The sequence below is a fragment of the Rhinichthys klamathensis genome, unplaced genomic scaffold (genome assembly GCF_029890125.1).
Source record: "Rhinichthys klamathensis goyatoka isolate OS25496 unplaced genomic scaffold, OSU_Roscu_1.1 h1tg000323l_1, whole genome shotgun sequence".
Lineage (NCBI taxonomy): Eukaryota > Metazoa > Chordata > Actinopteri > Cypriniformes > Leuciscidae > Rhinichthys > Rhinichthys klamathensis.
The window spans coordinates 1,722,679-1,750,000 of NW_026606839.1; the positions used below are offsets into that span (position 1 = coordinate 1,722,679).

The following is a 27,322-nucleotide window of genomic DNA, read 5'->3' on the forward strand; positions in this document are numbered from 1 at the left end:
GTATTAACATTTTGTGCGTTATTTCCTATATTCTAATTATGGGTTTATAGTTTGTATTATGCTGGATGTTTTTATGTTTATAATAATAGTAATAATAATAATAATAATATTTAGAAAATGTCCATCCACTTTTTTAATATGACAAATTGCTCCACTCTTTAAACATTTTTTTTTTATTACTGTTACAAGTGAAATTCATCTACTCTCCGTTTATCTCATAAATTAATTTGTGTATGAGCGTTTAACGTTATATTATTATGGGATGGGATGGGATGGGATGGGGGGGGGGGGGGGTGACGTTGCGCACTGTGACGTCACCCTTTCCGTGCGACGCTGCAGCGCTCGCGAATGTTCTGGAACCTTCATCATGTCGGAGAGGCGCGAGGAGAAAGAGGAGAAGGTATTTGTCGGGCCTGATCCATTGTGGAGTCATTAATTCTGTTATTACGAGAGCTTAAATTGTGTTTGATTCTAGTTTCGCTATTTTAGAGCGACGTTTTTGTCGCGCATTCGAGGGTTGTTATTGTTGTGGCGCAGTTGGTTATTTATATGATGTAGGAAAAAGGGAGTTCGCGCATGCGCATGGGATGGGCTGGTATTATGTTGCAGAACGAGCTCGAATCACAAGGGAGAACCGTGTGTGTGAGTCTGTGTGTGTGTTAGGGGGATGGGCGCTGGCTACACACACTCACACACACACACGTGCATGCACAGACCAGTCAGTTGCATGAAATGCGACCATGTTGTTGCGGTCTGAAGAAGAAGTGATCATAACATGAAGACATATGCGTCGTTAACATATGACACAGCCTTGTGTAGAACTGGGTTATAGTTTGAACCCTAACAACAAAGGCTGTAAAGTGTTATGGTAGTACCATTTGTTCTATTGCATAAGCATAAAAGTTAACATCTGGAGGAAAAGAAGAAAAAAAGCTAAAACCAGCCTAAGCTGGTTGGTCTTCAGCCTGGTCATTTCTGTTTTTTTTTCTTTCAACAAGGGCTATTCACATGTAAAACTGTGTTTGAGCCACTGCACACACACACACATATATATATATATATATATATATATATATATATATATATATATATAGGTCTTTTTTTAACCAACCTATACCCTGTTTTATGTTTCTTTCTTTATTTTATGATGTAATATTTTATTTATTCAAGACAGTATTCTCTTCTGGTTGTAAGGAATCTAGTGACCTTCCTAAGAAAAGGTAAAAAAATAATAATAAAAAAATACCATGGACCTACTTGGAGTACTGATAGACCTATTAAGCAAGCAGCCATTAATATTTTTCCATTTAATATTGGCATGGACAATAACTATACCTGATTGGCCAAAAAACAGAGTAAATATTGTGTAAAATAACAGCAGTTGTGTGTGCATCTTATTTACTATCAATAAACTGCATTGTATATCAGCACTATATCTCGAACACACTGCTACCCGGATACCGTTCTGCTAACTACTGTAAATGCAGTGGTATATGACTATGGCAGTCATGTACTATGGTATATTTCACACTACCATAGTAATGCTATTGTATGGTCACAGTAAGGTTTTGTAAATAAAGACTCTGGATGGTGCATAATGCTTGCTCTTTTGATGTGGCTTGTTTATAAATGCTATACTGTACATATCTGCCACTGTCAGTGAGGTTATGTTTTATGGATGGGTTTTGCATCAAATAAATGCAAAGTATTGGAATACCAAAATCTATGTGCTTCACTTTTATGTGTTGTTAAGAGAATATTAGGGATGGAAACCATGTTTAAATGCACACAAATATTTCTATATTAATTAGAACTTGGTCATTCATTTATTATTTATTTATTTATTTATTTATTTATTTATTTCGAACAATATATAATAATTACACATGACAAGGCCATAAGAAGCATTTTGATTAGTCTATACAAGCCTTTAAATTCATCATGCTTTCATCAAACTTTAACAATAATAATAATATTTAGATTAGTATTAATTAGATTAATATTCCATAACCCTATTAAATATAAATACTTCAGTTCTAAGAAATCTGTATGCATATGCCTCTTTTAATCAGGATTCGTAATTATCTTATTTGGAAAAAATTGTACCATAATGGAATATTTATTATTATTATCTACACATGTAAACAAAAGTATTATTAATTATTGATTCTACATGATATCGGCCATTGTAAAAGATCAAGCAACACTAGAGATATTTATGGAGCGAAAAAGATATAAAATATATAAATTATTACAGATTGGTGGAAGCGACTGCCTGTGCTTTACTATTTATCGCTTGTGCGTTGCTGTCACTGACATAAAGTGTGATTTGAGGTGAAATTACTGTACATAATTACTAAAAATGCATGTCTTTGTTTGTTTGGAATATGCTATTGTGTGTTCAGGAATATGTCTTTAGCTGTGGAGCATTCAGAAATAAAATGTTTAACCCAAGTAAATAAATAAATTTGAAAATACTGTGCGTGTAAACATGGACTTCTATATTCTCCAATACCTTTTCACAAGTCTGAAGTTATTCATTTATTCATCATTTTAAAAATAACCACACTGGTCTCTTGAATATAATTAATGATAATATTTTATTTACATACACAACATCTCTGAGGTTTACAAGGGCTCCAGACCAGGGAGGTCCGGTTACAGGTCAGCTCTCACACCAAAGCCCGGTCCAGGAGGAGGTTCTGTCAGCGAGGTTAAACCTCCGGCAGGTTCACATGAAAAACGCCCACTCCTGATGGAAGAGAGATCGTTACAATCAATTAAAACACTCTTAGCATGCCAACTGACTCATTAACCACACATATCACATAATGTCCTTATTTAATTAGACTCATTTAAGACCTCTAGGTGCTTCATGTTATCTTAGGATGTAAAATAAATAATATGAGAACTGTGCAAGCTAAGCTCACCATCATGCTAATAACTAACTAAATAACTGGCAATCTTTTTAATAAGCTTGCATCTGTGAAAGTCCCAATGACATCACGACCAAACTACACTCGACTCCGAACCGGATAGTCAAATCAACTGGCGTGGCCCAATTTCTGTCTTTAAACAAATAAGATGAGTTGCTTTCACATTCAGTGTCACATACAATGCAGACAAGAGTATTGGGCTAAAAATATTATATTTACATACTTTTGTTTTTAATCACGTATTTTATTTACGAGTTGGTCAACTCGTGTTGTTTTCAAAAATGCTTTAAAAATAAAATGATTGATTGAAAAAATATAGGCTAGCTAGCTTGATATCTTTTAAATCTTGTCATGATGTTTGATACACTAATGGTTTCTTTTTGAGAGTGATTTCTGAAGGATCATGTGACACTGAAGACTGGAGTAATGATGCTGAAAATTCAGCTTTTAATCACACGAATAAATTACATTTTAAAACATATTCAGATAGGTTTAAAATTATAATAATATTTCACATTATTGCGGGTTTACTATTTTATCAAATAAATGCAGCTTTGGTGACTTTTCTCCAAAAATTTAAAATAATCGTAATTATTACAAAATTAACGGGTCATCATGTATATATAGCTTAATATTTTTGTATTTGCTCTGAAATTATTATTGAGGGGGGTTATAAAAGATCTTAATACATGAAAATGTCACGACACAAACAAATCAAATGTTTGATAATTTCACTAATGAATTTCCATGAACTTGTTAAGTTTAAATCAGAGATGCTACTAAACTCATATTTGTGATACAAGGAAAGAATCTTCTTAAAAATCATTATAAAAATCACTTTAAAATCATTGTGATGTTGATACATTTTTCATCACGATAAATAATGTTAAAAGCAGAAAGAAGTAGAGCTGCACGATTCTGGATAAATTGAGGATCAACATTTGTTTTGTTTAAAATAGAGATCGCGATTTAGAAAACACAACTAAACAAAATAACATGTAATTAACTGGAGGTTCATGTTAATTGAGCAGTCTATTAAAAAAAAATATTGATTTAATATTAATTAATATTGTTTTTTTTTTAATCTGTTTGACTGAATGATTCAATGAATTACTCATAATACTTCACTTGTTTCACTGGATGAATCAGCGTTTTTGAATGAATCTCTTGAATTAATTATTCAATATACATTTTTAACATTCACTTGTCGCCACCTACTGGTGTAACAATGTAATTGATACAATATTTATTTGAACCATCAAGTTACTTTCAAAAGGTGATTTACCGGTACTCTATTTTGAATTTTTATCACTACCATAGACATCAGAACTATACACTTTATCCAAGCAGTTTTGTGATAATTTTAATTATTGTAACAGAAATAATGATACTGTGTCCTTAAAAAGACTGTTTATCATCAATACATGACAACGGCTCTCTCTGGGTCAGCAGCAGCGCCAACAGATTTACATGTGATCATACAGGTGAAACTCGGAAAATTACAATATTGTGCAAAAGTTATAATTTTGATGATTATGTCTTACCCCAAATTCAAAATCTCAGAAAATTAGAATATTACATGAAATCAATACAAAAAAGGATTTTAAATACAGAAATGTCGGCCCTCTGGAAAGTATAATCATGCATATGTATATATATATTAGGGCTGGGTATTGACACAAAATTCACAATTCAATTCAATTTTGATTCACAAGCTTGCGATTCGATTCAATGCAATATTTCTGATATTCTCAAGGAAAACAAATCTCTTAACTAATGCTGTAAACTATGGGAGTCAGTTGTAGCCTACTAGGCTTCATTAGCCTACTATAATATTGGTAATTATATACTGATTTGTACACAAACACTTAAATTACACTTTTATTTATTTTTATAATAATAAAGTTATATGAAATATAAACATTTAAATGGTGGCTGTCATAAAAACTTGCCAGATTTATTCAAACATGCATTAAATATTGAAGAACATTAACAATGATAATGAATATGTAATATGGTGCATATATTTAGCAAAATGCTCCTCTCTAGAGTTAATTTTTCTAGCTGACTAACGAGTTTATGGTCACTGGATATGGTTTCTCTGAGGTAAATGTGACGTTACATGACGCTGTTTTACTGACGTCTTTCCACGGTTGAAACACTGATTGAGCGATTCCATGTGACATGATACGGATTTCGATAAGTTGTACTCTATCTTTTAACACACTTTTTTTGTGTGTTATATAAGTGAAAGATTTTGACCCTAAGTATACATGAAGCTAGTAAGATGGTCTTTAAAATTAAACTGAAATTGTATTTATTTACACAAGTTCTTGTATGACTTTTTATTTCTGTTTGTTAAGGACGGTGTTATATAAGTGAAAGATTTTGACCCTGTAAGTATACATAAGTATACATGGGTTCTTAGTTCATGAGTTTGATTTAAATTGTAACCAACTTAAATTAAGGAATATTTTTTAGTTCATCTTCTACTAAATGTCTTTGTTTATGATAGTATGTTGTATGAATGTATGTTTATTTATTTATTTTTGTAGAAATTGATATGTAATAGTGATTTTGACCACAGGAAGAACAGCACTCATATGTATATGAGATAGCTGATTGTTGGATCAATAAACAATTCAATTCATTCATTCATTCAGACGTTCATTCATGTTTATTCGGCGCTGTAACTGGTATTATTAAGGCGGAAGAGGAGATCATGTGCTTCTCTTGAGCTGAGCCAGAGCGATCTCACGCCACAGCGCCAAAACGGTATTTATGTTTTTGAATTTCGTAAGAAAATGGACGTAATCAGAAATCTGAGACTTTGTTTCATATCAATAGTAACAAAGCACACAGATTATTGCGATTTATTGGATGGTATGCGCGCTACAATGTTCCATTCATTCATCAAATGAAAACAGGATGACTAATCGATTCTTGAGATTTAAGAATCGATATCGGTTCGTAAAAATGAGAATCGATTAAAATCGAGAAATCTATATTTTTTACCCAGCCCTATTATATATTAGGGATGTCCCGATCAGGTTTTTTTGCCCTCGAGTCCGAGTCATTTGATTTTGAGTATCTCCCGATACCGAGTCCCGATCCGATACTTATATAATACATAAAAAAAGAATAAAGAAGAGAGAAAAAACAGATCCAGGATGTTCCTTATTTTTTTATTTAATTCACCTTATTTTAACATTCAACAATTCTGTTAACAAACAGAGCACTTCTGTGAGGTAGCTTGAACAATCAAGTAATAAATAACATAAAATCTTCACTTTTGGACTTTAGTGCAACAGTAAATATAGAAAAAGTCTAATATAAAAACAAATAGCACCTCAACTTAAAATACCCGGCAGGCATGTAAACAAAAAATAAAAATGTTTTAAAAGTGTATAAAAAAAATAATGAGAATATATATATATATTAGGGGTGTAACAGTTCACAAAATTTGCGGTTCGGTTCGATACGATACAGCAAAAAGAAAGAAATGCCAGAGAAATGTCCTATTTATTAAAAGAAAAACTATTTTTAAATAATTTTGAGTTTTCCTACATCTTGAAACTTTCAGGTTTATTTTGAAGGATGAACAAATAATGTTTTGGTAATCACATTAAAAATAAATATTATATAAATATATATTTAAATGTTGAGTTTTGAAGTGCAACAATAAATCCATGTTCATTCACGGGCGGCACAATGTTTCTCCGGGTTTCCACGTCAGCGCTGTTTGATCTAATAGAGATCTATGGTTAATAATGGAGAAATGTGAATGCTTCTCACTAGATCTCGCAGCGATGTTATTACTTCAGTGGCGAACTCAAATGTTTTCTTCACTGGATCTCTTAGCACAGTGTCGCTTGATCTCGCGCTGCACAGATGTTGCTGGTCCGAACTGATAAATGGCCCGTTAAGCACAATATGAGAAGCGCAGTTTCGTTCCGCTTTCATTACGTTTGCCATTTGATGTTGCGCAACGTTGTGGTGATCGCGCCAGCGCTGATTTTGTCTGCAGGAAAAATAGTCCAAGGAATCGTTCGGTTTGTATGTGTACCGAACCGGAAGCCTCATACCGAAACGGTTCAATACGAATACATGTCCCGTTACACCCCTAATTTACATATATCCGAGTCCTGATCGGGAGGTAACGCCCGATTCCGATCGAGTCTGAAACCACGTGATCGGATCATCCCTATTATATATACTAAATATATTAGTTTATATTATATTATTTTCACCTTTTAATTTGAATTACTGAAATACATGAACTTTTGCACGATACTCTAATTTTTCGACTTTCACCTGTACTTTAACAAAGGTTTAATAGACATTGCCGCACCGTTGTCGTTTAGGAATGAGATCGCATGGCTGTTCGACTCAAGATCACAACTTTTTACCGATTAATCGTGCAGATCTAGAAAGACGACAGATTACTGTACCTGGGTCCAGGAGGAGGAACTCTCCCTGCCTTCAGCTCATCGATGATCTGCTCCATGTCTGATGTCTTAAGATCCTCCTACAGGCCAAAACAAAGAGGAGGACGAGCACAGCAAACACCCATTAATGGAGAACTGATTCAGTACAGTCTTTCTCTGATCTCTGAGATAAACGAGCTCGAGTATCAACTCTGCAAGGGTGGATTTAATGAAAACATGTCTCGTTCCACCAAAATCAATAAAACTATGCAAAAAGAAAATTAACTTTTTTTATAACAACTGAGATGCAATAATTGTACTGCTCCTAAAAATAGTCTTAAATTTCTTTAAATGAAACACGATTACTTGTAATTGCTTGATGTTCTTGACAGGTTTTGTGAGATTCAGCCACTACAGATGTTTTCTGGCCACTCTCTCTTTAGCTGTGAGAGGCCAAGGCTAATTGCATCATTACGCCGGCAGGTCATTCAGGGCTACGCTTAACAAACACAAGCTTAAACTGAGACTCGGACAAGGACAACCCAAGTCATATTCACCACCAATATATCATGAGATCTAATTGGTAAATTAAACTATTTAAACAGAACATAAGGCCGGTTATATAGTTAATCTTTCCTCTAAAGATAGAATAAAAAAAATTAAAAAAATACATAGTACAAAAAATATGCACTATCAATATTGTAATATTATCATTAGATTATGTATTATTATAAAAATAAATAATTATTAGTATCATTTGTACAATTATATTTAGTTCTTTTGCTGTACGCCTACATTCTTTTTTGACAATTATAATAAATCACAATAAAATGCACAATGCACTGTCAATATTATTATTATCTGATTTATAATATAATAATAGTAATAATTAGTATTATTAGTAGTAGTACATTTATATGTATGCAAAGTTCATTTGTTTGTACTTTCTGCATTAATCTAAGCTACCTGGTTGATTATCAGCCAATCAGAAGATTATTATTATTATTCTACATGTGTGTAATGTGATCGCATCCCACATGCTACCCAACAGTTATTGTTAAGACTATCAATAAGATGCTACTCTGTTGCTAGCATTGGAACAAATGTTGTTCATCTTGACTTTATTAACAGAGAAACTGCCTCCCCTAGAGGTGGCATTAAAACTAGCCTCTCATCGGCACACAACAAGACTCAAAAATGAGCTTTGTAATCATACTCACATAATAGTTATCATTGATTTGGACCATTGGTGCGTTCACACAAGCCCCGAGGCATTCGACTTCTGTTAGCGTGAATAATTTATCAGCCGTGGTCTCCCCGACTTTGATACCTGACAGGAGAGATCATGTTCAGTATAGGATCAAATGCATAGTTATTATTTACTCGCCCTCATGTCATCCCGTAAATTAATTCGTTCTTTCATGCCACAAAACTGCACTTCATTTTCTCTTTCCTGAAAATGATGACAATTAATTTAGGGATGAACTATTCCTGCACTGTAAAAAAAAAAAAAAAAAAATTATATGATCAATAAGTTATGACAACATGTTTTTACATTGCTTTAACTAATTGTTCAACTTTTTTTTAAATTTACACAAGATTCAACTCATTTCGTAAGTCGTTTCAATGTAATTTAAGTTGAAATAACTTTTTTTAAGTACGATCAACTTTAATGATTAAGGCAGACATTTTTTTTACAGTGTGTAAGTGCCTTTCAATTTCGTTCCAACTGAAAATATTATGTTGTCAGGAAAAGCCTCTGAATTATTATCCCAGCATTTTCAAATATTCACATTTGAGGCAATTTTCTTTTAGTAGCGTGTCTTTAGCTTGTTTATGTGGCGAGTGTGTTTATTGGTGACGTCTCTGTGGAGTCCCAGCTCTTGCTCACCCAGTTTGTTCTGGATGGCCTCCAGGATGCTGTCGGAGTCGCAGAGCATGCAGGGCGTAGTGGTGCAGATCTGGATGTGGTACTTTCCCACTGGCTGGCGGAGGAACATGGTGTAGAAAGTTGCTACTTCATAAACCCTCATTGGAGCGATGCCTAGGACCTCTGCCACCTGCAGGACAAATTGAAAATCACATCAGACATAGAATTCACATCAGACAATCATTCATTTTTGAGTACTTATTTGCAGTGCAATGGGTAGAATATACAGTTGGTACAGTATAAAAAAAAATTATGTCTATAGAATGTCCCCATAAAACATGGAAACTCTGTAATGGTGTGTATAGCCTAAATTAGGACTACAACAACAACAACAAAATTGCTATGTTATTCATAATTTAATATGTTGTAGTCCTAATTTAGGCTATACACACCACTACAGACTCACACACACACACATTGAGTTTCCATGTTTTATGGGGACATTCACATCAGACATTTATTCATTTTTGTGTACTTTTTTGCAGTGCAATGGGTAGAATATACAGTTGGTACAGTATTAAAAAAGATTATGTCTATAGAATGTCCCCATAAAACATGGAAACTCTGTAGTGGTGTGTATAGCCTAAATTAGGACTACAACAACAACAAAAAATGCTATGTTATTCATAATTGTTGTAGTCCAAATTTAGGCTATACACACCACTACAGACTCACACACACACACCACACATGTTGAGTTTCCATGTTTTATGGGGACATTCGCATCAGACATTCATTCATTTTTGTGTAGTTTTTTGCATTATACAGTTTGTACAGTATAAAAAAAAATTATGTCTAGTGGTGTGTGAGAGTCTGTAGTGGTGTGTATAGCCTAAATTAGGACTACAACAACAAAATTGCTATGTTATTCATAATTTAATATGTTGTAGTCCTAATTTAGGCTATACACACCACTACAGACTCACACACACCACACATGTTGAGTTTCCATGTTTTATGGTGACATTCACATCAGACATTCATTCATTTTTGTGTACTTTTTTGCATTGCAATGGGTAGAATATACAGTTTGTACAGTATTAAAAAAAATTATGTCTTGTGGTGTGTGTGTGTGTTAGAGTCTGTAGTGGTGTGTATAGCCTAAATTAGGACTACAATAACAAAAAAATTGCTATGTTATTCATAATTTAATATGTTGTACCGGTAGTCCTAATTTAGGCTATACACACCACTACAGACTCACACACACCACACATGTTAAATATCCATGTTTTATGGGGACATTCACATCAGACAGAATTCATTTTTGTGTACTTTTTTGCAGTGCAATGGGTAGAATATACAGTTGGTACAGTATTTAAAAAAATTATGTCTATAGAATGTCCCCATAAAACATGGAAACTCAACATGTGTTGTGCGTGAGTGTGTGTGTGTGTGTGTATGAGTCTGTAGTGGTGTGTATAGCCTAAATTAGGACTACAACATATTAAATTATGAATAACATAGCAATTTTTTTGTTGTTGTGTCAGAAATTAGCTGTTAACATCTAGGCCTACAAACACATTATAGTGTATGAAATCAAATTATAGTGTGTATGAAATCAAACACATTATAGTATGTATGAAATCAAACACATTATAGTGTGTATGAAATCAAATTATAGTGTGTATGAAATCAAACACATTATAGTGTGTATGAAATCAAACACATTATAGTGTGTATGAAATCAAATTATAGTGTGTATGAAATCAAACACATTATAGTGTGTATGAAATCAAATTATAGTGTGTATGAAATCAAACACATTATAGTGTGTATGAAATCAAATTATAGTGTGTATGAAATCAAATTATAGTGTGTATGAAATCAAACACATTATAGTCTGTATGAAATCAAACACATTATAGTGTGTATGAAATCAAACACATTATAGTGTGTATGAAATCAAACACATTATAGTGTGTATGAAATCAAACACATTATAGTGTGTATGAAATCAAATTATAGTGTGTATGAAATCAAACACATTATAGTGTGTATGAAATCAAATTATAGTGTGTATGAAATCAAACACATTATAGTGTGTATGAAATCATGTTTTCTTGTTATTTTGTCATTCAGAATGACAAAAATCTGAAAAACACAATATTAATAAAAGAAAATTAGACATTCACTAAATGTTATTGTGTATTTGGTAACACTCAAAGCCTTTATGTATAATGCATTGCAAAGGTATTCATAATGTACTTTATAGCGATTTGCAGTTTTTCAAAAATAATTGTAACCAAAGTTAAAATACATTATAATATTTGTAGATTCCTTGTAACATCTGAAATTGGTTGTTTGTCATGTGTTTTAATGCATTTTATTTTCTAAAGGTGTATTCAATTAATGATTTTTTTTTTTACAACACAGAATGTAATATTTCCTCACACAAATATAGCTTATCTCTCAGCATGAGACAATTAACGTTCATTTTCCGTTTATTCCGTTAGTTTCTCTCTGCACTTATAAATAAACCTTACTAAATATTTACATAAATAAAAACACAAGGGCACATATTTTGATAGGTAGCCTTTTTTATATATTTTATTAATGTTATTATTTAGTTGCTAGAATGCTGCCTAACAAGAGATACATTTTTTTCATTCTTGTTTATTTAAATTTATTTGAACATCTCCGTTTATTGTGCATGTATTAAATATTTGTCTCATTTCAGTCGGCTCCACTGTGCTGGTATTCGATGCGCTAGTCTTTAGTTGGGGCTCAGCAGTGTTTCCTTAGATACGGGTGGTTGCTAAGGGTGTTGTGCAGTGATAAATAGGACCTTTGGGTGAAGCGATCATAGCCGTGTTTTATCGTGAATAAAGCACAGCTATTGACCAATCAGAATCAAGGATTGGAACTAACCGTTTTATAGAGAGCCTAAGCCCCTCCCCTCCGCTTCCGGCTCATGGGACCTTATTTCGGACAAAATATGTATGGTAGTCAATGGCGAGAGACACTTATCTTTTTATTCCATCTGAACTGTGCCCTGAATTACACATATGATGTTTGTCAATTTAAAAGATAATTCTGAAAGTCAAGAAAGTCGCAGTTTGTCATGAAACAGAAGAGTAACATTTAGTTTTATGTGAAAATCGCTCTATGAACTACATCTCCAGGGAAGCGAAACAACGAGCGAGATCCGCTGCTCGTGTGTGTGCAGTCTGGTACAAAACACTCAGGCGTGACGGCGTAACGTTACGATTATAACGTAAGACTATAGAAACACTGACAGACGTTAGCTTCAGTAAAGTTAGCTTCAGTAAAGTTAGCTTCAGTAAAGTTAGCTTCACTCATTGAGAGGAAATGTGCCTTTGGGGTTTGTAGTCTTTGTAATTACGTATTTTCACAGTCTTATACCTCAACAGTTTCACATCAAACTGAGACTTTCTTGACTTTAAAATGTATCTTTTAAATTGACAAACATCATATGTGTAATTCAGGGCACAATTCAAACGAGATCAAAATATTTGTTGTCTCTCGCCATTGACTACCATACAATATTTTTCCGAAATAAGGTCCCGTGGTGGTCGACCGGAAGGGGAGGGGCTTAGGCTCTCTATAAAAAGGCTTTAATGCAAGTTTGAGCACCTCTTCTGAAGCTTCTATTCGAATAAAAAAAAAGTAGAGAATAAACTACTAAATTATAGTGCAGGGTCTGTAACATACTATATATACAGACAATTCATATTTTGGATGGCGTTTTTCTTAATGATCTATAGCTGGTTTGATACTTTACAGTATGAACATAAAAATGTAAATGCATGTATTCTGAATGCATATACTTTGTGAGTGAGTGATTTAAATAAATACACTGCTGTGCACAAAATAAGATGCAGTTAAACTACATACGAAACTGTGACTTTTTGCCACATATCAATAAATAAATGATACTTTATATAATGTCACACAAAAATATTTTATGAAATGAAAAAAAATCATATAAATTAAAGGGGACCTATTATACTCTTTTACAAAGTCTTGATTTTGTTTTTGGGATCTACTAGAACAGGTTTTCATGACTGAATGTTGATTATTTTCCCATATTCTCCATTGTTGCAGCTCCTCTCTTCCCAGTCTGTCAGTAACGCTCTGTTTAGTTCATGTCTCTATGAAGCCCCTCCTTCTGAAAAGCACACTGTGCTCTGATTGGTCGGCTGGGCCAGTGTGTTGTGATTGGTAAAGCGATTTGAGCATGTTTGAGAAATGTCCCAAAAAAGCATAATACCTCTTTAAAACTATAATTGCAAGTATTATTATTACATTTTTACTGTATGATTATTAATGGGGTTCCACAATTTTTGACCGATGAATTTCCATGATTTTCCAGTCATTTGTGATTACTAGATAAAAAAAAATTTATTTAACAGAGGCTGCACTCAAGAGAGCAATTTCTAGCCAATGAAAGAACTCATAAAATGTATAATTCCCCTTTAAACCTTTAATTGCAAGTATTATTATTACATTTTAACTGTATGATTATTAATGGGGTTCCACAATTTTTGACCAATGAATTTCCATGACTTTGTCCATAATTTTCCAGTCATTTGTGATTACAGGATTAAAAAAAATATTTAACAGAGGCTGCACTCAAGAGAGCAATTTCTAGCCAATGGAAGAACTCATAAAATGTATACTCACATTTAAACTAATTTAAATTGACTGATATTTCCAGGTTTTTAGCAACTGTGGGAAGCTCAGCCTCTCACCTTGTTCATTGCTGAAATAGGAAGCCATCCATGTTGCCTCTGAGCCAAATCCAGCACAGGAATAGTGGCGGCTGCCTTGTGTCCCTCTGGGTAGTTATCAATGATGGCCTCAACTCTCTGTCAACATACCATAAACAACAAACACACAGCTATCGTCTTTATTCTACATGTCCGACAACAGCAAGACATATTTGATCTTGGCTGTGTGTTTACAAGAGCAAAATGTGCAGTTTGACAGAAAAAAGTTATCAGTCCCTCCAGAGAAACGCAAAAAAGTTTGCTTCACACAAGAGCCGCCGTTTCCCGCTGTCGCCATGGGAACGTTATGAAGTGACGTAATTACGCGACGTGAACATCATCAAAAAGCTGTAAAACAGGAGCAGACTTTATTTTTTTATATTTCATTTATTCATTTTTACAGAAGTTGTAGCATATACCTTTTGTAAAGCTACAGAACTCGTTTGACTCATCAATGTTTTGTAAGGTTGATGTGTTTATTAAGGTCTGAAATAAAACAAGATGAGAACTGAAATATTCCAGCACTTTCTGTGATGTAGTTTTGCTTGCTTATCATAGGAAGTAATAAGAAATGACTCTTTACATTAAGGTAGGAGCCTAGTGAGAACAGGGTGTTGGGGGAATCACTTTTTTTTCCTCTTTTTCATCAAACCGCAATTTTTGCAAGTTCCCGCAATTTTTTTTATTTTTTTATTTTTTTATTATGACAACAAAAAACATAAAGGTCTCATACATCAGACTGATCTCATGAAATGGCGTATGTATGACACGCCAATTCGTATTTCCATTTTTGGCGTGCTATCAACACGCATAATCGCTTTTCAGCGTGTTTATCAACGCCTTTGACTTAACGTTATATTACTGTATTATGTACATATAAATATATGACCTACCCCAACCCCGTCCCTAAACCTACCCGTCACTGGGGTTAATACCATTTATGAGTCTTCTCCTACCATCCTAGGAAAAGAAATATCGCTCCACAGATGTAGATATAGATTTTGCTTCGTTTCGCTCGGACATTTAACGGCGTACACATACACGCGGAATCACTCGGACGTTTAATGGCGTAGACATACACGCAAAAGATTTCGGCGTGGACATACACGCGGATAGCTCAAAATGCGTATAGATAACACGCCACTTGAATTGAAAGTGGCGTGTATGTTTACGCAAAGTCATGATGTCATGTTGCATACATAGACAATAACATGTAAACATGAAAATAACATACATAAGCGTGTGTGTGTCTGTGTGTGCATGTATTACTGGGTGTGCAAGTGGAAATAACTTAACAGAAGAAAATCTTACAGATACAACAGACATGATAAAAATGAACTAAATAGTAATAATAATAATAATAATAATAAAAATAATAAAAATTTAAATTAAAAAAAGAAAATAAATAAATAAATGAAAAAGAATTAAGGCTAATATAATAATAAAAAAAATAATAATAAAAAAAATTGCGGGAACTTGCAAAAATTGCGAGAAAAAGTTCCCGCAATTTCATCGCATAAAATTGCATAAAAATCCTGCATATTCCATCGCATTTTTTAAGAAAACAGGCCGCATAATCAAGGATTTTTGAGCGGAACAAAAAAAAAAACTCCGCGTTTTTCTGGAAGGACTGAATTATACATGCCGTGCATTAAATACGATCACATGTTATGCTATCAAAAACACAAATGATTTTCCTCACCTTCAAGTTTTCTGCAGAGAATTCGAATGGAGTCTCTGGATTATTGTCCGGTGTGTCTCGGTGCTGAAATAATGAAAACAGGTAAACACCCCAACAACAACAAAAATGCTACAAAAATATAAGCCGTAAAACTGTATGTCCTCTTTATTTAGGGTGCATAATATGTACTCTATAAAAATAAGGAAATTATTGATTCTCATGTCAAGTCTCATCTGCGATACAGATTTATTCAAAGCAGCTTCGCAGTAATAAACAAGAAAATAACAGAAAGTAACTGCAATAAATGTTCTTCAATTATAAAACATATACAATTTCTGCTGTAAAGCAGCTCTAAGATGATAACGGTGTCATTACTCGGCTTAATGTTGATTCAATTCGGTTCAATAATTTTGTGAATGTTGCCAAGTTTATTAGTTATGAAGCAAACTCAGTTCAACTACAAACCAGCCCTATAAAAGATAATAGTGTCATTCAGCTCAAGCCATATCAGTGTTGATTCAGTTTAGTTCAATAATAGGGCAAATTATGAAACAAGCTTAATGAACGAGCTATAAGCAGCTCAACGGTGTCGTCGTTATTCAGCTCAAGTCAGTTCAATGTTGATTCAGTTCAGTTCGATAACAGTGCCAATGTTGCAAAATTCATCAATTATGAAACAAACTTGATTCAGTTATAAAGCAGCTCTACAGAAGCCAGTTTTGCATGCAGTCATTTTACATTTGATTGTTTTGTTTTTTTGCTGTAGGCTATTACTTATCTGAATACCACTGTTTAATGTCCGTTTTGTTTGCAATTAGTTTCTTTGTTCTTATTGTATTGCTGACTGTTAACCTAGTATCAGTTTTTGCTGAAGTAATTGTGAAATTTCACTGATATTTAAAATTACCAATATAGTCAAATAAGACTTTGATCATATCGCCCACCAATAACCATCTTGCGTCGTAGCCTATGATTCAATAGGTGATCATCGTACAGTCCACATACATGTCGTACCCAAGTCTATTAGATGAGTGTCGTACAGTGTGATTTGTAATGATCTTACAGGTTTGCCGAAATCGCACAGTCTGTAGCAGGTATTTGTGTGGGACTAGGTTTAAGCCTTGTCTGTGAAACCAGGCATAAATGTCTCATGTGCAGATCTGATCATTACAAATACAGCAATAAAGACAACAAAAGTAAAGTCTCACCACAAAGATCCCTCCTGCTCCAGCGCGAGCCGATGTCTGGTGAAGACTGCGCACTTGCCTCGCCTGCAGGAGAAATGCAATCATGACACATGGCCTTTTCTTATAAACAAGTGTTGTTCAGTAGAAAATATTTTGAGAAAACTATTGAGTATAAAGTCAGAGTAGATGCACAATTTTAAAAAAAAACTCATGTTCTTGGCAGACTGCTGAATGTGTGGAGTTAAAACACTGTCTGTGCAATTCATAACTGTGCATATTGTGTGTACTGATCAAATATGCTCCAAGTATACAGTGTTTATGCTCTTTAATGTTTTCTGTTCAGTGTATCTATTCAGTGTTGACTGGGTCTCTCAGCATTAGTCATTGCAATGGTAATGCATACACACACATACACACAAATAACGTTTAATAAAATTAAAAAAATCCGAAGGCAAATTATTAAAATCCTTAGCTGTTTTTAACGAGTGTCTAGTAATCACAAAAGGTTTCATTCTTATTTTAATGACATATAACCACAATCAGGCCTCATTATTAGCTGTTAGCATATTAGCTTTATGTCCTTGCACAGATGTCAACGCTGCTTTTAAAGCAAAGTTCGTATGCAATTCTTCTAACCACCTCATTTATAATACGACTACAACATGTATAAAGTAAACCTACCGCATAAGAAACGGCAGAGCGCAGCGTTGAAGATAAAAACATATTTTCAATACGCTCGGTCGGTCACACTAAACCGCACTAAACACAAGCAATGGCGGACATCAAGTGATGCGTGTTCGATTGAGCGGGTCTGGTTACACAAGGGACATTCTAAGCATCGAGGCTGTATAATGGAACGCCGAACGGCAAACAAAAAATACAGATGCTCAGTAGTGTCCTTGACATGCCACGATAAAAATAACTGACAATCAGCCTACACACTTGTTGAACTTGATCTTACGTGCTATACGGGTTTATAATGCTGTAACTAAAATGAGAGCCTACAAGTTTTGTTTATTGTTCTTTTTAACAAATGGGGTTTATTCCAAATTATTATAATTAACAATAACCTGTGTCCTTTCTAAAACTATATGCAGAAAACCAATATAATATAATATTTATTGAGCCACTAGACTGGTAGATTCAAATAATCAATTATTTTGTGCATATGTTCTAGTTTTTGGTCTAGATTAGAAGAAATTCCCTTGTTTTGTAGGTTCAGCAAACAATATTGCTCGGCCAAAGAAACTATGGCTCCCTTTCCGGGAAATAAACCGTAGGCATCAATTCCAGTTCCATGAGTGGGCAGGAGAATCCAGAGTTATGAGTCATGAACATCCTCCTGTTCGGACACAAAGACTGTTTTTTATTTTATTACATTTTTATTATTAAACCTTTATTTAACCAGGAGAGTCCCCTTGAGATTAAGAACCTCTTTTGCAAGGGTGACCTGGAAATGTAATATATGGAAATGTAGAAATGACCTAATGTATTATATTACATTTTATTATATTATTTTTTTATTATTAAAATCTGAAACAAATTCACAAGTAAATGACATATTTTATTATAAAAATGCAAAACGTCTTCCTTTAAAATTAGTGTGTTAGGTTGTTGTTTTTATTATCATTAATTTCATATAATTTAATCAATATATACCGGTATATTCATAATAACATAATTTTTATGCTAAAAAAATATTTTTTTTTAGGGTTAGGGTTAGTTTGTAGTCATCATAACCACTGGCCGGTTGCATAAACTGCGTAGAGTCTTAAAAGTTATTAAATCAACTGTTTTAAGTCAGTTAAATAAAAAGGTAGATCCGTCTATTTTGAATTGGAAAAGTAAGACTGATAACCTTTTGTCTAACTGTTAGTTGGTCAAACTAGTTCTTAACATAGTGGCTAAGTTTAAGAAACTGGACACAGCTCTATATGAAGGTATGTCCTCATTTAGGCAGCTAAGTAAATGTGTGTGTGTGTGTGTGTGTGTGCGTGAAACATGCAGCCCACTCATGCTGCGCCTCCCTCTGCGATGGGATCAGCAGCCGAGCAGCCGCTCAACCAATCAGAAAGTAGGAGTGCTGAATGGAGCGCTCTGATTGGCGGAGGCGGAGCTGAGCAGACTGAGCGTGGTTAAAGGGTGGGTACCACATGCACAGTCACAATAAACTTCTTCATCTACAGACTGACCTAACACACATCATAGTGATTGTCAAATGTCTCCTGTTTCAGACTCCAGCAACATGGTGGCTCCAGGAACCCAGGAGCCTGAGGAGAAGATTTACCATCCATCAGATCATGGCCAGTTCACAGATGCACATGTGCCAGACTTCGATGCATATCTTGCTCTATATAAGAAGTCTATGGAAGAGCCTGAAGGTAGGTCAGCTAATGTGCGTGCATAAATCACGCCTGAGAGGGGAACTGAAAGCAGTAAAGCTGTTTGTTTAATATGCATTACAGGGTTCTGGGGGGATGTTGCTCAAGAGTTTTACTGGAAGAAGCCTCCGTCAGGGCAGATGTTGCGGTATAACTTTGATGTCACCAAAGGGGACGTTTACATCAAGTTCATGGAGGGAGCAAAAACCAACATTTGCTACAACGTTCTTGACCGGAATGTGCATGAGAGGAACCTGGGAGAGAAAGTGGCTTACTATTGGTAATCTAACATGATATGGTGCATAATTATGTACATTTTTAACTTGTGTAATATTTATATAGGGCTGCAAAATTCAAGGAATTTTTAAAGTTGGAAACTTTCCATGGGAATTATTGGGAATACATGGGGATATATGGGAATAAACTTGAAATTTGCAAATACAGGTGAAAATCGAAAAATTAGAATATCGTGCAAAAGTTCATTTATTTCAGTAATTCAACTTAAAAGGGTGAAACTAATATATTATATAGACTCATTGCATGCAAAGTGAGATATTTCAAGCCTTTATTTGTTATGATTTTGATGATTATGGCTTACAGCTTATGAAAACTTTTCACAAATTTTAATTCTAACTTTGGGGTTTTCATAAGCTGTAAGCCATAATAATGAAAATTATAACAAATAAAGGCTTGAAATATCTCACTTTGCATGTAATGAGTCTATTAGTTTCACATTTTAAGTTGAATTACTGAAATAAATTAACTTTTGCACAATATTCAAATTTTTCGAGTTTCACCTGTATATATAATAGGTAACTTTAAAAACAAAACAAAAATCTTGCAGCATAATCTTGGTTAAAACAGATCAGAAATATACTTTTTAAATTTGTATTAGTTTGCATGCATGTCCGCTTATGACCAAACAAAATGTTTATATTTGTAAAGTATAAATTACCCCAAATTTTCAATGAATTTAGCAAATTCTCCAACTTGAAATGTTTCCAAAATTTCCATGGAAAGTTTCCGGAAATGTACTGGACATTGTCTGCCCCTTTGCAACCCTAGTTATATAATCCAAGCTTTAATAGTTGATGCATTTCAGGCTGGCAAAGTCAAGGCAAAAGAGCAGTTTTCACCATAGAAAGTATATTTGTATCACAATAAACTATGTGGAGACTAAGTAGCAGATATGAAAAATAATTTCAAATAGATATCAACATTGTTTAGAGTTAATGCATGTGTGCAAGGTACAATCTAGACTTGTAATGTTTTATAAGTATTAAGTACAGACAGACAAGGCAAGGCACAGTGATTAATCTGAGTGTTATTGAATCATCTGCATATGACATCAACATGATGCTATCACAGAACTCTTTGATTACATACTTTACATAGATTACATAAACAGTGATAGGAAGGTTCCTGTAAGAATTGCATGAGAAGATGACTTCTCTCAGGAACATCCCAATGACTGTTTCTAGTGTATAATAAACTTGTTCTGTTTAGGTGATACTGGTTCAGTGACAGTCATTGTTGTCATGTCGTCTTTGCTGTGAAGTATTAATAGTCTTGTTGAACAAGGGGTGTCAGATGACTGTTATATACAGCGCCAGTCATCTATCACACATTTGCTTTACATCACATTCTAACAAGGGTCAAATCTCACAAACGCATGTCCAGCAGCTCATATTTCACCCCCCATTTGTAAAGAAAGAAGAAATTACATTGTGCATAAATTAAAATTGCACATATTTTTTAGGAACATTAACACTGATATCATTATTTATATGGAAATTAAGCACATGCCAATACAATTTGTATTAAAATGTTTGTTTTATTTTTTAATTCGTATTATTCTAAATGTATTCACACAATACTGTAATATAGTAGTAAAAAAGCTATTTTATTCAATTCAGCACAAATTAATATAAACATTTTCACGATTAATCAATTTGACTGCACTCATATATATAATATATTATATATAATATAATATTTAAACACACACACACATACACATATATACACAACATATACATTAAAATATAATTTAATTTTTATTTGATGTTATATATGATTAATCACGATTTGACAGCACTCATACATAATTTTACATATATTTAATTATGTAATATTTCAGCACAACACACACATTTTTTTTTCCAAGCAAAATATTTAGTTATTTTATGTTAAGATGCGATTAATCACGATTTGACAGCACTCATGCATAATGTTATGTATATTATAATATTTACGCACACACACATATATATAATTTTTTCACATAAATAATTTCACATATAGAATAGAATCTAATATTTACATATGTATATATATATATAAATATATATTTAAGCAAAATATAATTTAGTTTTTATTTAGATTTTGGTGTGAAATTTACCTTGAAGAAGTTATTGACAGGTTTTGTGAGATTCATCCTGAAAATGTTTTAACTGTGGTCATCTATCTATAAACGTCTCAATAATCGCAGGTGAACGGGTTTGCATGTGTGAGCAGAAGTGTGTTATGAGTCCTGTGGCTGTAGTTCTGATAGCCTATAGTCTCTCTCTCTCTCTCTCTCTCTCTCTCTCTCTGGCACGTTACATGAGGTGGTTTTGGCAGATAGACTCCTAACAGATGCCAAGAACCGAAGCATGCGGACTATGCTGAGGCGACACTTCAGTTAGACATTAAACATCAAGTGCTAATGGAGGACTCAGGGTTTCACTCCACAGAAAGGCTCTCAGACTCTATATATACTTAAACACATGTCATACATGTGGGGCCCTTTGTTATATAATACAAAACATGATCTAATGTGCAACCTCATAGGTCGGCATCCCTTCTTTAGGGTGCCATCCATTCATAGGGTTCGCTCGGTTTAAAAACGTAATCTTTTCAGTGGGTCAGTCAAGGTCTTTCTTTTTTTGGACAGCCAGGTGCAGTTGCACAGTAAACCAAGGCTGAGAGCTTTCTTGCTGATTTGCATTGAATGTGTTGCATGAATTTGCACGAATTAGAAGAAGCATCACTTTTACTGGTGTTTATACGTAAGGTTATTGTAACCAGGCATGTTGCCATATTGCAATCTGTTGTTGAATTAACTGTTGTTCTGGCTAGCGCTCACCGAATGCACCGCTGACGAACTTCCAAATCTAATACAGGCATCAGAGCCAAAGTGCAGGCCTGTTCCTGTAAAAAGGAGACGCGTATAGTCGGGTCCAAAAGTCTGAGACCACACTGACAAGCAAAGTCTAATTTGAGTCTGGGGGAAAAAACAGAACGTTTTAGGATTTAAAACATGCATTGAGAAGAACAAAATATCATGGCATAAAATTAAGAATTATTGTTCAGTATTCTGCAAATGACGATTTAAATGTGAATAAATCATTCCGAACACATTTTGTGCTTCCATTTTTGGAACAAATAATGCTTTTGTTGAAGAAAAAGGGTGACAAATGAGACTATAATGTAATTGTTAAATACATAATGTGTTATTTTACTGTTATTTATACCCTTTTATAGTATTAAGTATTTTGAATTTTATTTTTAGATATTCGGTTTTCATTTTTAGTTTTACGCAAATGTTTTTTTTATTTATTTAAGTTTGTCATTTTTATACTTTTTATAACTTAATCTTATATCAGTTTTTTTTATATTAACATTTCAAATTTTCATAAAGTTCTTCGTCTAATATTTATGTTTTATTTTATTTCAGCTTTATTTCAATTCGTAATAAATAATAGTCGTAATAAACTAAAAAACTTTTCACTCAAATTGTTGTGCTGATAATATAATATTCTACACGATTTATTAAATCCAGAATAGTAGTATTTTTATTATCAGTTTTTATTTTATTATCAGATTGGAATTGTAAAATCATTTGAAACGCAGATGGAAAAACTCACTAGCCGCACTGTATTGCATCATGAATCTGTTATTAGCTAATGGTTTAATTAATATTGATGGTCTCCTGCAGGGAGGGAAACTCCCCTGATCATCACGTGACCGTCACCTACAGCCAGCTGTTGAGAAACGTGTGCCGATGTGCCAATGCATTAAAGCTGCTGGGTAAGAGCATCACCCTTCTCTGGCTTTGATTTTTACTCAGCTTTTCTAGCAATATTGGTGCATTCAGTGTGAACCTCTGGGTATTTGCATTAATGTTTGTTCCTGTGATCCAGGTGTGAAGAAGGGGGACAGAGTCGCCATCTACTTACCCATGATTCCAGAGCTGGTGTACACGATGCTGGCCTGCGCTAGAATCGGGGCTGTTCACTCTATAGTGGTGAGTAGGTTTACACATCTGTAGTAGTTTTACATTAAACGCTAGTTGCGATTCCCTATTGTGACGTATATCCGCGTGAAACGGCTTCTGGAACAAGAACAAATGTAGGGCGGGGCTTGATTTTGTCCATGAGGAATTGATTGGATGGTTGTGGTCTGCTATTGGTGGATCTGGTGTGAGTGACAGGTTGCCCCGCCCTCGTCCTCAGAGAAGAGAAGAGATGAACTGCAAGAGGGAGGGGAAGATATTTGGATTAAAGATTTCTAGACATGAGAATTTAAAACAATAACGATGTGCACAGATGAATAATTTAGAATAAATACTGCAATATTTAATAGAAAAACAAGAATTGGCCATTTTGATTTCATGGTGACTTTAAAGCAACACTAAGTTACCTTAAAATAATGTTTCCAAAATGGTTTCAGTGGTTCATTAAGTCGTAACAGGGTGAAAGGCACTGGATTGGCTTTGCGGTCCTATATCTGCTATATCCACGCTATGTAAGATTGCCAGTTTCTGTATTCTAATGAGACAGAAGAAAACTACAAATTTGACTTGCTTTACGTCAAGCGTTACAATAGTCATTATTTTGTTTTTCTTCGTTTCTGATGTCGCAATACATCATACTTTCATGAAATCATGCAACATACTCTACCTTGTCTGTGGACATCGTTCATTCCAAAGCCGGTGCTGATAAACAGCGAGCGTGTGTGCGACAGTAGGCCGCGCTAGGCTAAAGTATTTACAACAGCGGTAATGGACAATTCCGCTTCCAACCTGTAGGGCGACCGCAGAGGAAAAGCTACTTGGTGTTGCTTTAAAGTCCCCATGAATTCAAAATTGACCATACTTACTTTGTTTGCCTAAATTGATCGTTTTGTGGAGAACAATTCATCCATGCAAGTCAATCCACACAAAAAAATGTTTTGGCTTCGTAATCTTTAATCAAAATCTGAAATTTCCCCTCCCCTCTGCGTTGGAGGACCTTCCCTGATGACGTAGGTTTGACGGTTACATCCGTAACCACGCCCCTCCAACTGACAGTAGACAGACTGAATGAAAACACCTACTTTTCTAGATCCAATCAGGTGCTAGTTGGGAAAAAAGCCACGCCCACTATTTTGCCTCATTTAGTATTCCGTTTCTCTCGGAAATACGTCACAACACTGGAGAAAAGTCGTTTGCAACTTCCGGTTCACGGGGACTTTAAAGGAATATTCTGGGTTCTGTCGAGTATGGTCTTGAGGAGAGTTTAAACTCGGTATCATTAATATGCATGAAATGAGCGCCTCATTCACCCTGCCAGGACTATTTCTGCCGGCCAAGCCTCTTTAGCCATGTAAAGGTTACAGCTGGAGTTAAAAATAACACACGATTACTTTTTATCACACATCAAAGCCTATTTTCTAATGCTTGGATGATGACCCCATTCCAGCTAGTCTATTTGTTTTGGAATCTCTGATTTATAAAAATGATTATCCACATTTCATAACGGACAAATTTTGAATTAGCAGAATTTGAATTAGTCTCATATTCGATGAAGTTTATTTTATTTTATCTATTTATTCTATTTTATCATAATTTCCCTGCACTCTAAAAATTGCTGGGGCGTTTCAACCCAAATTTGGGTCAAATGTGGAAAAACCCAATCGTTGGGCTAAAAATGTAACCCAACGGCTGGGTTTGTCCATATTTGACCCAAATTTGGGTTGAAACGCCCCAGCATTTGGTTAAAGCATCTATGAAACAAGCTGGATTGTATAAAGCGCTACATAAATACAGGTGACTTGACTTTTTATCTTGAGACATGAAGTTGAAAGCAGATGCAGACGAGTCTAACTCTCTCCTGTCTTCCTCACTCAGTTTGCCGGTTTCTCGTCTGAGTCTCTGTGTGAGAGGATCATGGACGCTCAGTGCAACATCCTGGTAACAGCAGGTAAATATGACACACACATGGCTGAAGTTCATCTCATGAAAGGCCAGATCTGTCTTTAAGGACATGTGTTTGGGCTGACTGTGTGTTTATTGGGTTTGTTCAGCAAATGAGCGTTTACAGATAAGCTGGACAGTAACTGATAACCAGAGATAATGTGAAGAGAGATCCGGAAATCCTGTGTAGTCACACTTTTGACTATCAGCAAAGTCTGATTCACATTTCATACTTATTCAGGTCAATTAGAAAGGAAAAGAATTGACCAACCAAAGATAGTTTTTATGTGACGTCGTTTCGGTGCATTATATCTTGCTGTCTCTGCCTCTCTTTCTCTTCCTATCTGACGTGTTTGCTCTCTCTGTGTGTCCTACAGATGGTGTTTACAGAGGTGACAAGCTGATCAATCTGAAGAAGATTGCATCTGAAGCTCTCCAGCGCTGTAAGGAGAGGTACGTCCCGTATCATGCTCTGTTTACATGACCATCTCACCTGTCCATTAGAGCCAGAGGCACTCGCCCAATCAGAAACTGTCAGGGGTTGCCGGGCAACAGCACAGTTTGGAAGCATGTGAGATGAGACAAACGCATCATAGAGCAAACAGAATTGTGTAACATGTGACTGGATGATGTCATTGATTTGGCACAATAATCATGATATTAGTCAATAAATTACATAATGCAATGATAAGAATGTCCATGCGATGTGATAAAACCCCTCGAATCGCGTAATGCCATGGCAACCATTCACAGCAGCCTAGCATCATCACAACAAAAAAATGTTTTACCTTTATCTTCTAATGATCTCTCTCTCCCTCAGCATGGCCTTGTGTGTTCAGAAGTGTGTGGTGGTCAGACATCATGCCTTCATAACAAACAGTGATGCTTCCAACAAACTACAGGTTAGTCAAAAGGTTGAGCTGTATGGACTTTTTATATGATGCTCTACTAGCAGGAAATATTACAATGCATTTTTGTTGTATGAAAAAGCAGAAGCTCGACATTTTTTTTTGTTTCATAGAAGAAAATACAGTAATATATACATATCAGGGCCTCAAGGGAGGCAGTGTCTCCTCTAAAAACTGGATGAGAAAATAATTTTATAATAATAATACAAAAATAAAACAATGCAAATATTACAAAATGTGACATTAAAGCTGCCGTCGGCAACATTTTTTCGATCATATTCAGTGAAATCGACACTATAATCTGACAGAACAACATAAATAAAGTGGTTTTAGAAAAAAAACTCGAGCTTCTAACTCCACCTGGAGCGTGTTTTATGTTTTGGAAAAATCCACAGCTCCCGGTTCATCATGTCCAATCAGCGCAGGGGGGTGTGAGATCTGACTGTCAATCACAGATCGGGCACACGCCACCCCTCGCGCACGTTACAATCACATGCACACGCCTGAAGTTCGCGCAGTAACGAAGAGTGATGGCGGATGTATCTCGCTTTCAAAACACTAACAAATCAAGTAAGCTCACTTAGAGTATAAATGATGTTAGCAATTGCAATCTATCGGTAGATTAGCCAGGACAGCATACCCCCAAATACTCCATGGTGTTGATGGATGCTGATGAGACGGGCGCGTTCACAGATAACCTGGTGCACACGCATTCGACGAGCACGAACTCGGTGGGAGGGTATCCGTTGGTAGTGGGGGAGGGGCATGAGAGTTGTAAACCTTCAAAATTTTGCCTAAATCAACTCAATCTGCCAGACTTGCCGACTGCAGCTTTAAATCACTTGATTTTTCTAATCTAAAGTAACACTGTCCAACAGTGACACCCGCAGGTAAAGTTACAGCAGGACGTCCTGAGCCCATT

At 34.8% G+C, this 27,322-nt stretch overlaps 2 protein-coding genes across 2 annotated transcripts in view; one reads left to right on the top strand and one right to left on the bottom strand.

Annotated features, from left to right (window-relative positions):
• Positions 1-2,581: 2,581 nt before the first annotated feature.
• ndufv2 (NADH:ubiquinone oxidoreductase core subunit V2) lies at positions 2,582-17,724 on the bottom strand. Its single transcript, XM_056271658.1, has 8 exons — positions 17,576-17,724; positions 16,916-16,978; positions 15,729-15,791; positions 14,009-14,125; positions 9,255-9,423; positions 8,584-8,693; positions 7,388-7,464; positions 2,582-2,752 (listed from the first exon to the last, which is right to left on the bottom strand). The coding sequence occupies exons 1-8, from the start codon at positions 17,615-17,617 to the stop codon at positions 2,659-2,661; spliced, it is 735 nt and encodes a 244-aa protein (XP_056127633.1). The 5' UTR covers positions 17,618-17,724; the 3' UTR covers positions 2,582-2,658.
• Positions 17,725-19,081: 1,357 nt separating this feature from the next.
• acss2l (acyl-CoA synthetase short chain family member 2 like) overlaps positions 19,082-27,322 on the top strand; it is a 25,873-nt gene continuing 17,632 nt past the window's right edge. The window contains exons 1-7 of the mRNA XM_056271638.1: positions 19,082-19,275; positions 19,360-19,555; positions 23,255-23,346; positions 23,460-23,563; positions 25,427-25,499; positions 25,870-25,945; positions 26,313-26,394. Coding sequence (XP_056127613.1) covers positions 19,113-19,275; positions 19,360-19,555; positions 23,255-23,346; positions 23,460-23,563; positions 25,427-25,499; positions 25,870-25,945; positions 26,313-26,394 — 786 coding nt within the window. The 5' untranslated portion in view covers positions 19,082-19,112. The remainder of the gene's footprint in view (positions 19,276-19,359; positions 19,556-23,254; positions 23,347-23,459; positions 23,564-25,426; positions 25,500-25,869; positions 25,946-26,312; positions 26,395-27,322) is intronic.

Coding starts and splice junctions, on each gene's coding strand:
- ndufv2 (XM_056271658.1), bottom strand. CDS start 17,617: ATGTTTTTATCTTCAACGCTGCGCTCTGCCGTTTCTTATGCG. Junction 14,126..15,728: donor TCTCTGCAGAAAACTTGAAG/GTGAGGAAAATC, acceptor GTATGTTGACAG/AGAGTTGAGGCCATCATTGA. Junction 8,694..9,254: donor GGCCATCCAGAACAAACTGG/GTGAGCAAGAGC, acceptor CTCTCCTGTCAG/GTATCAAAGTCGGGGAGACC.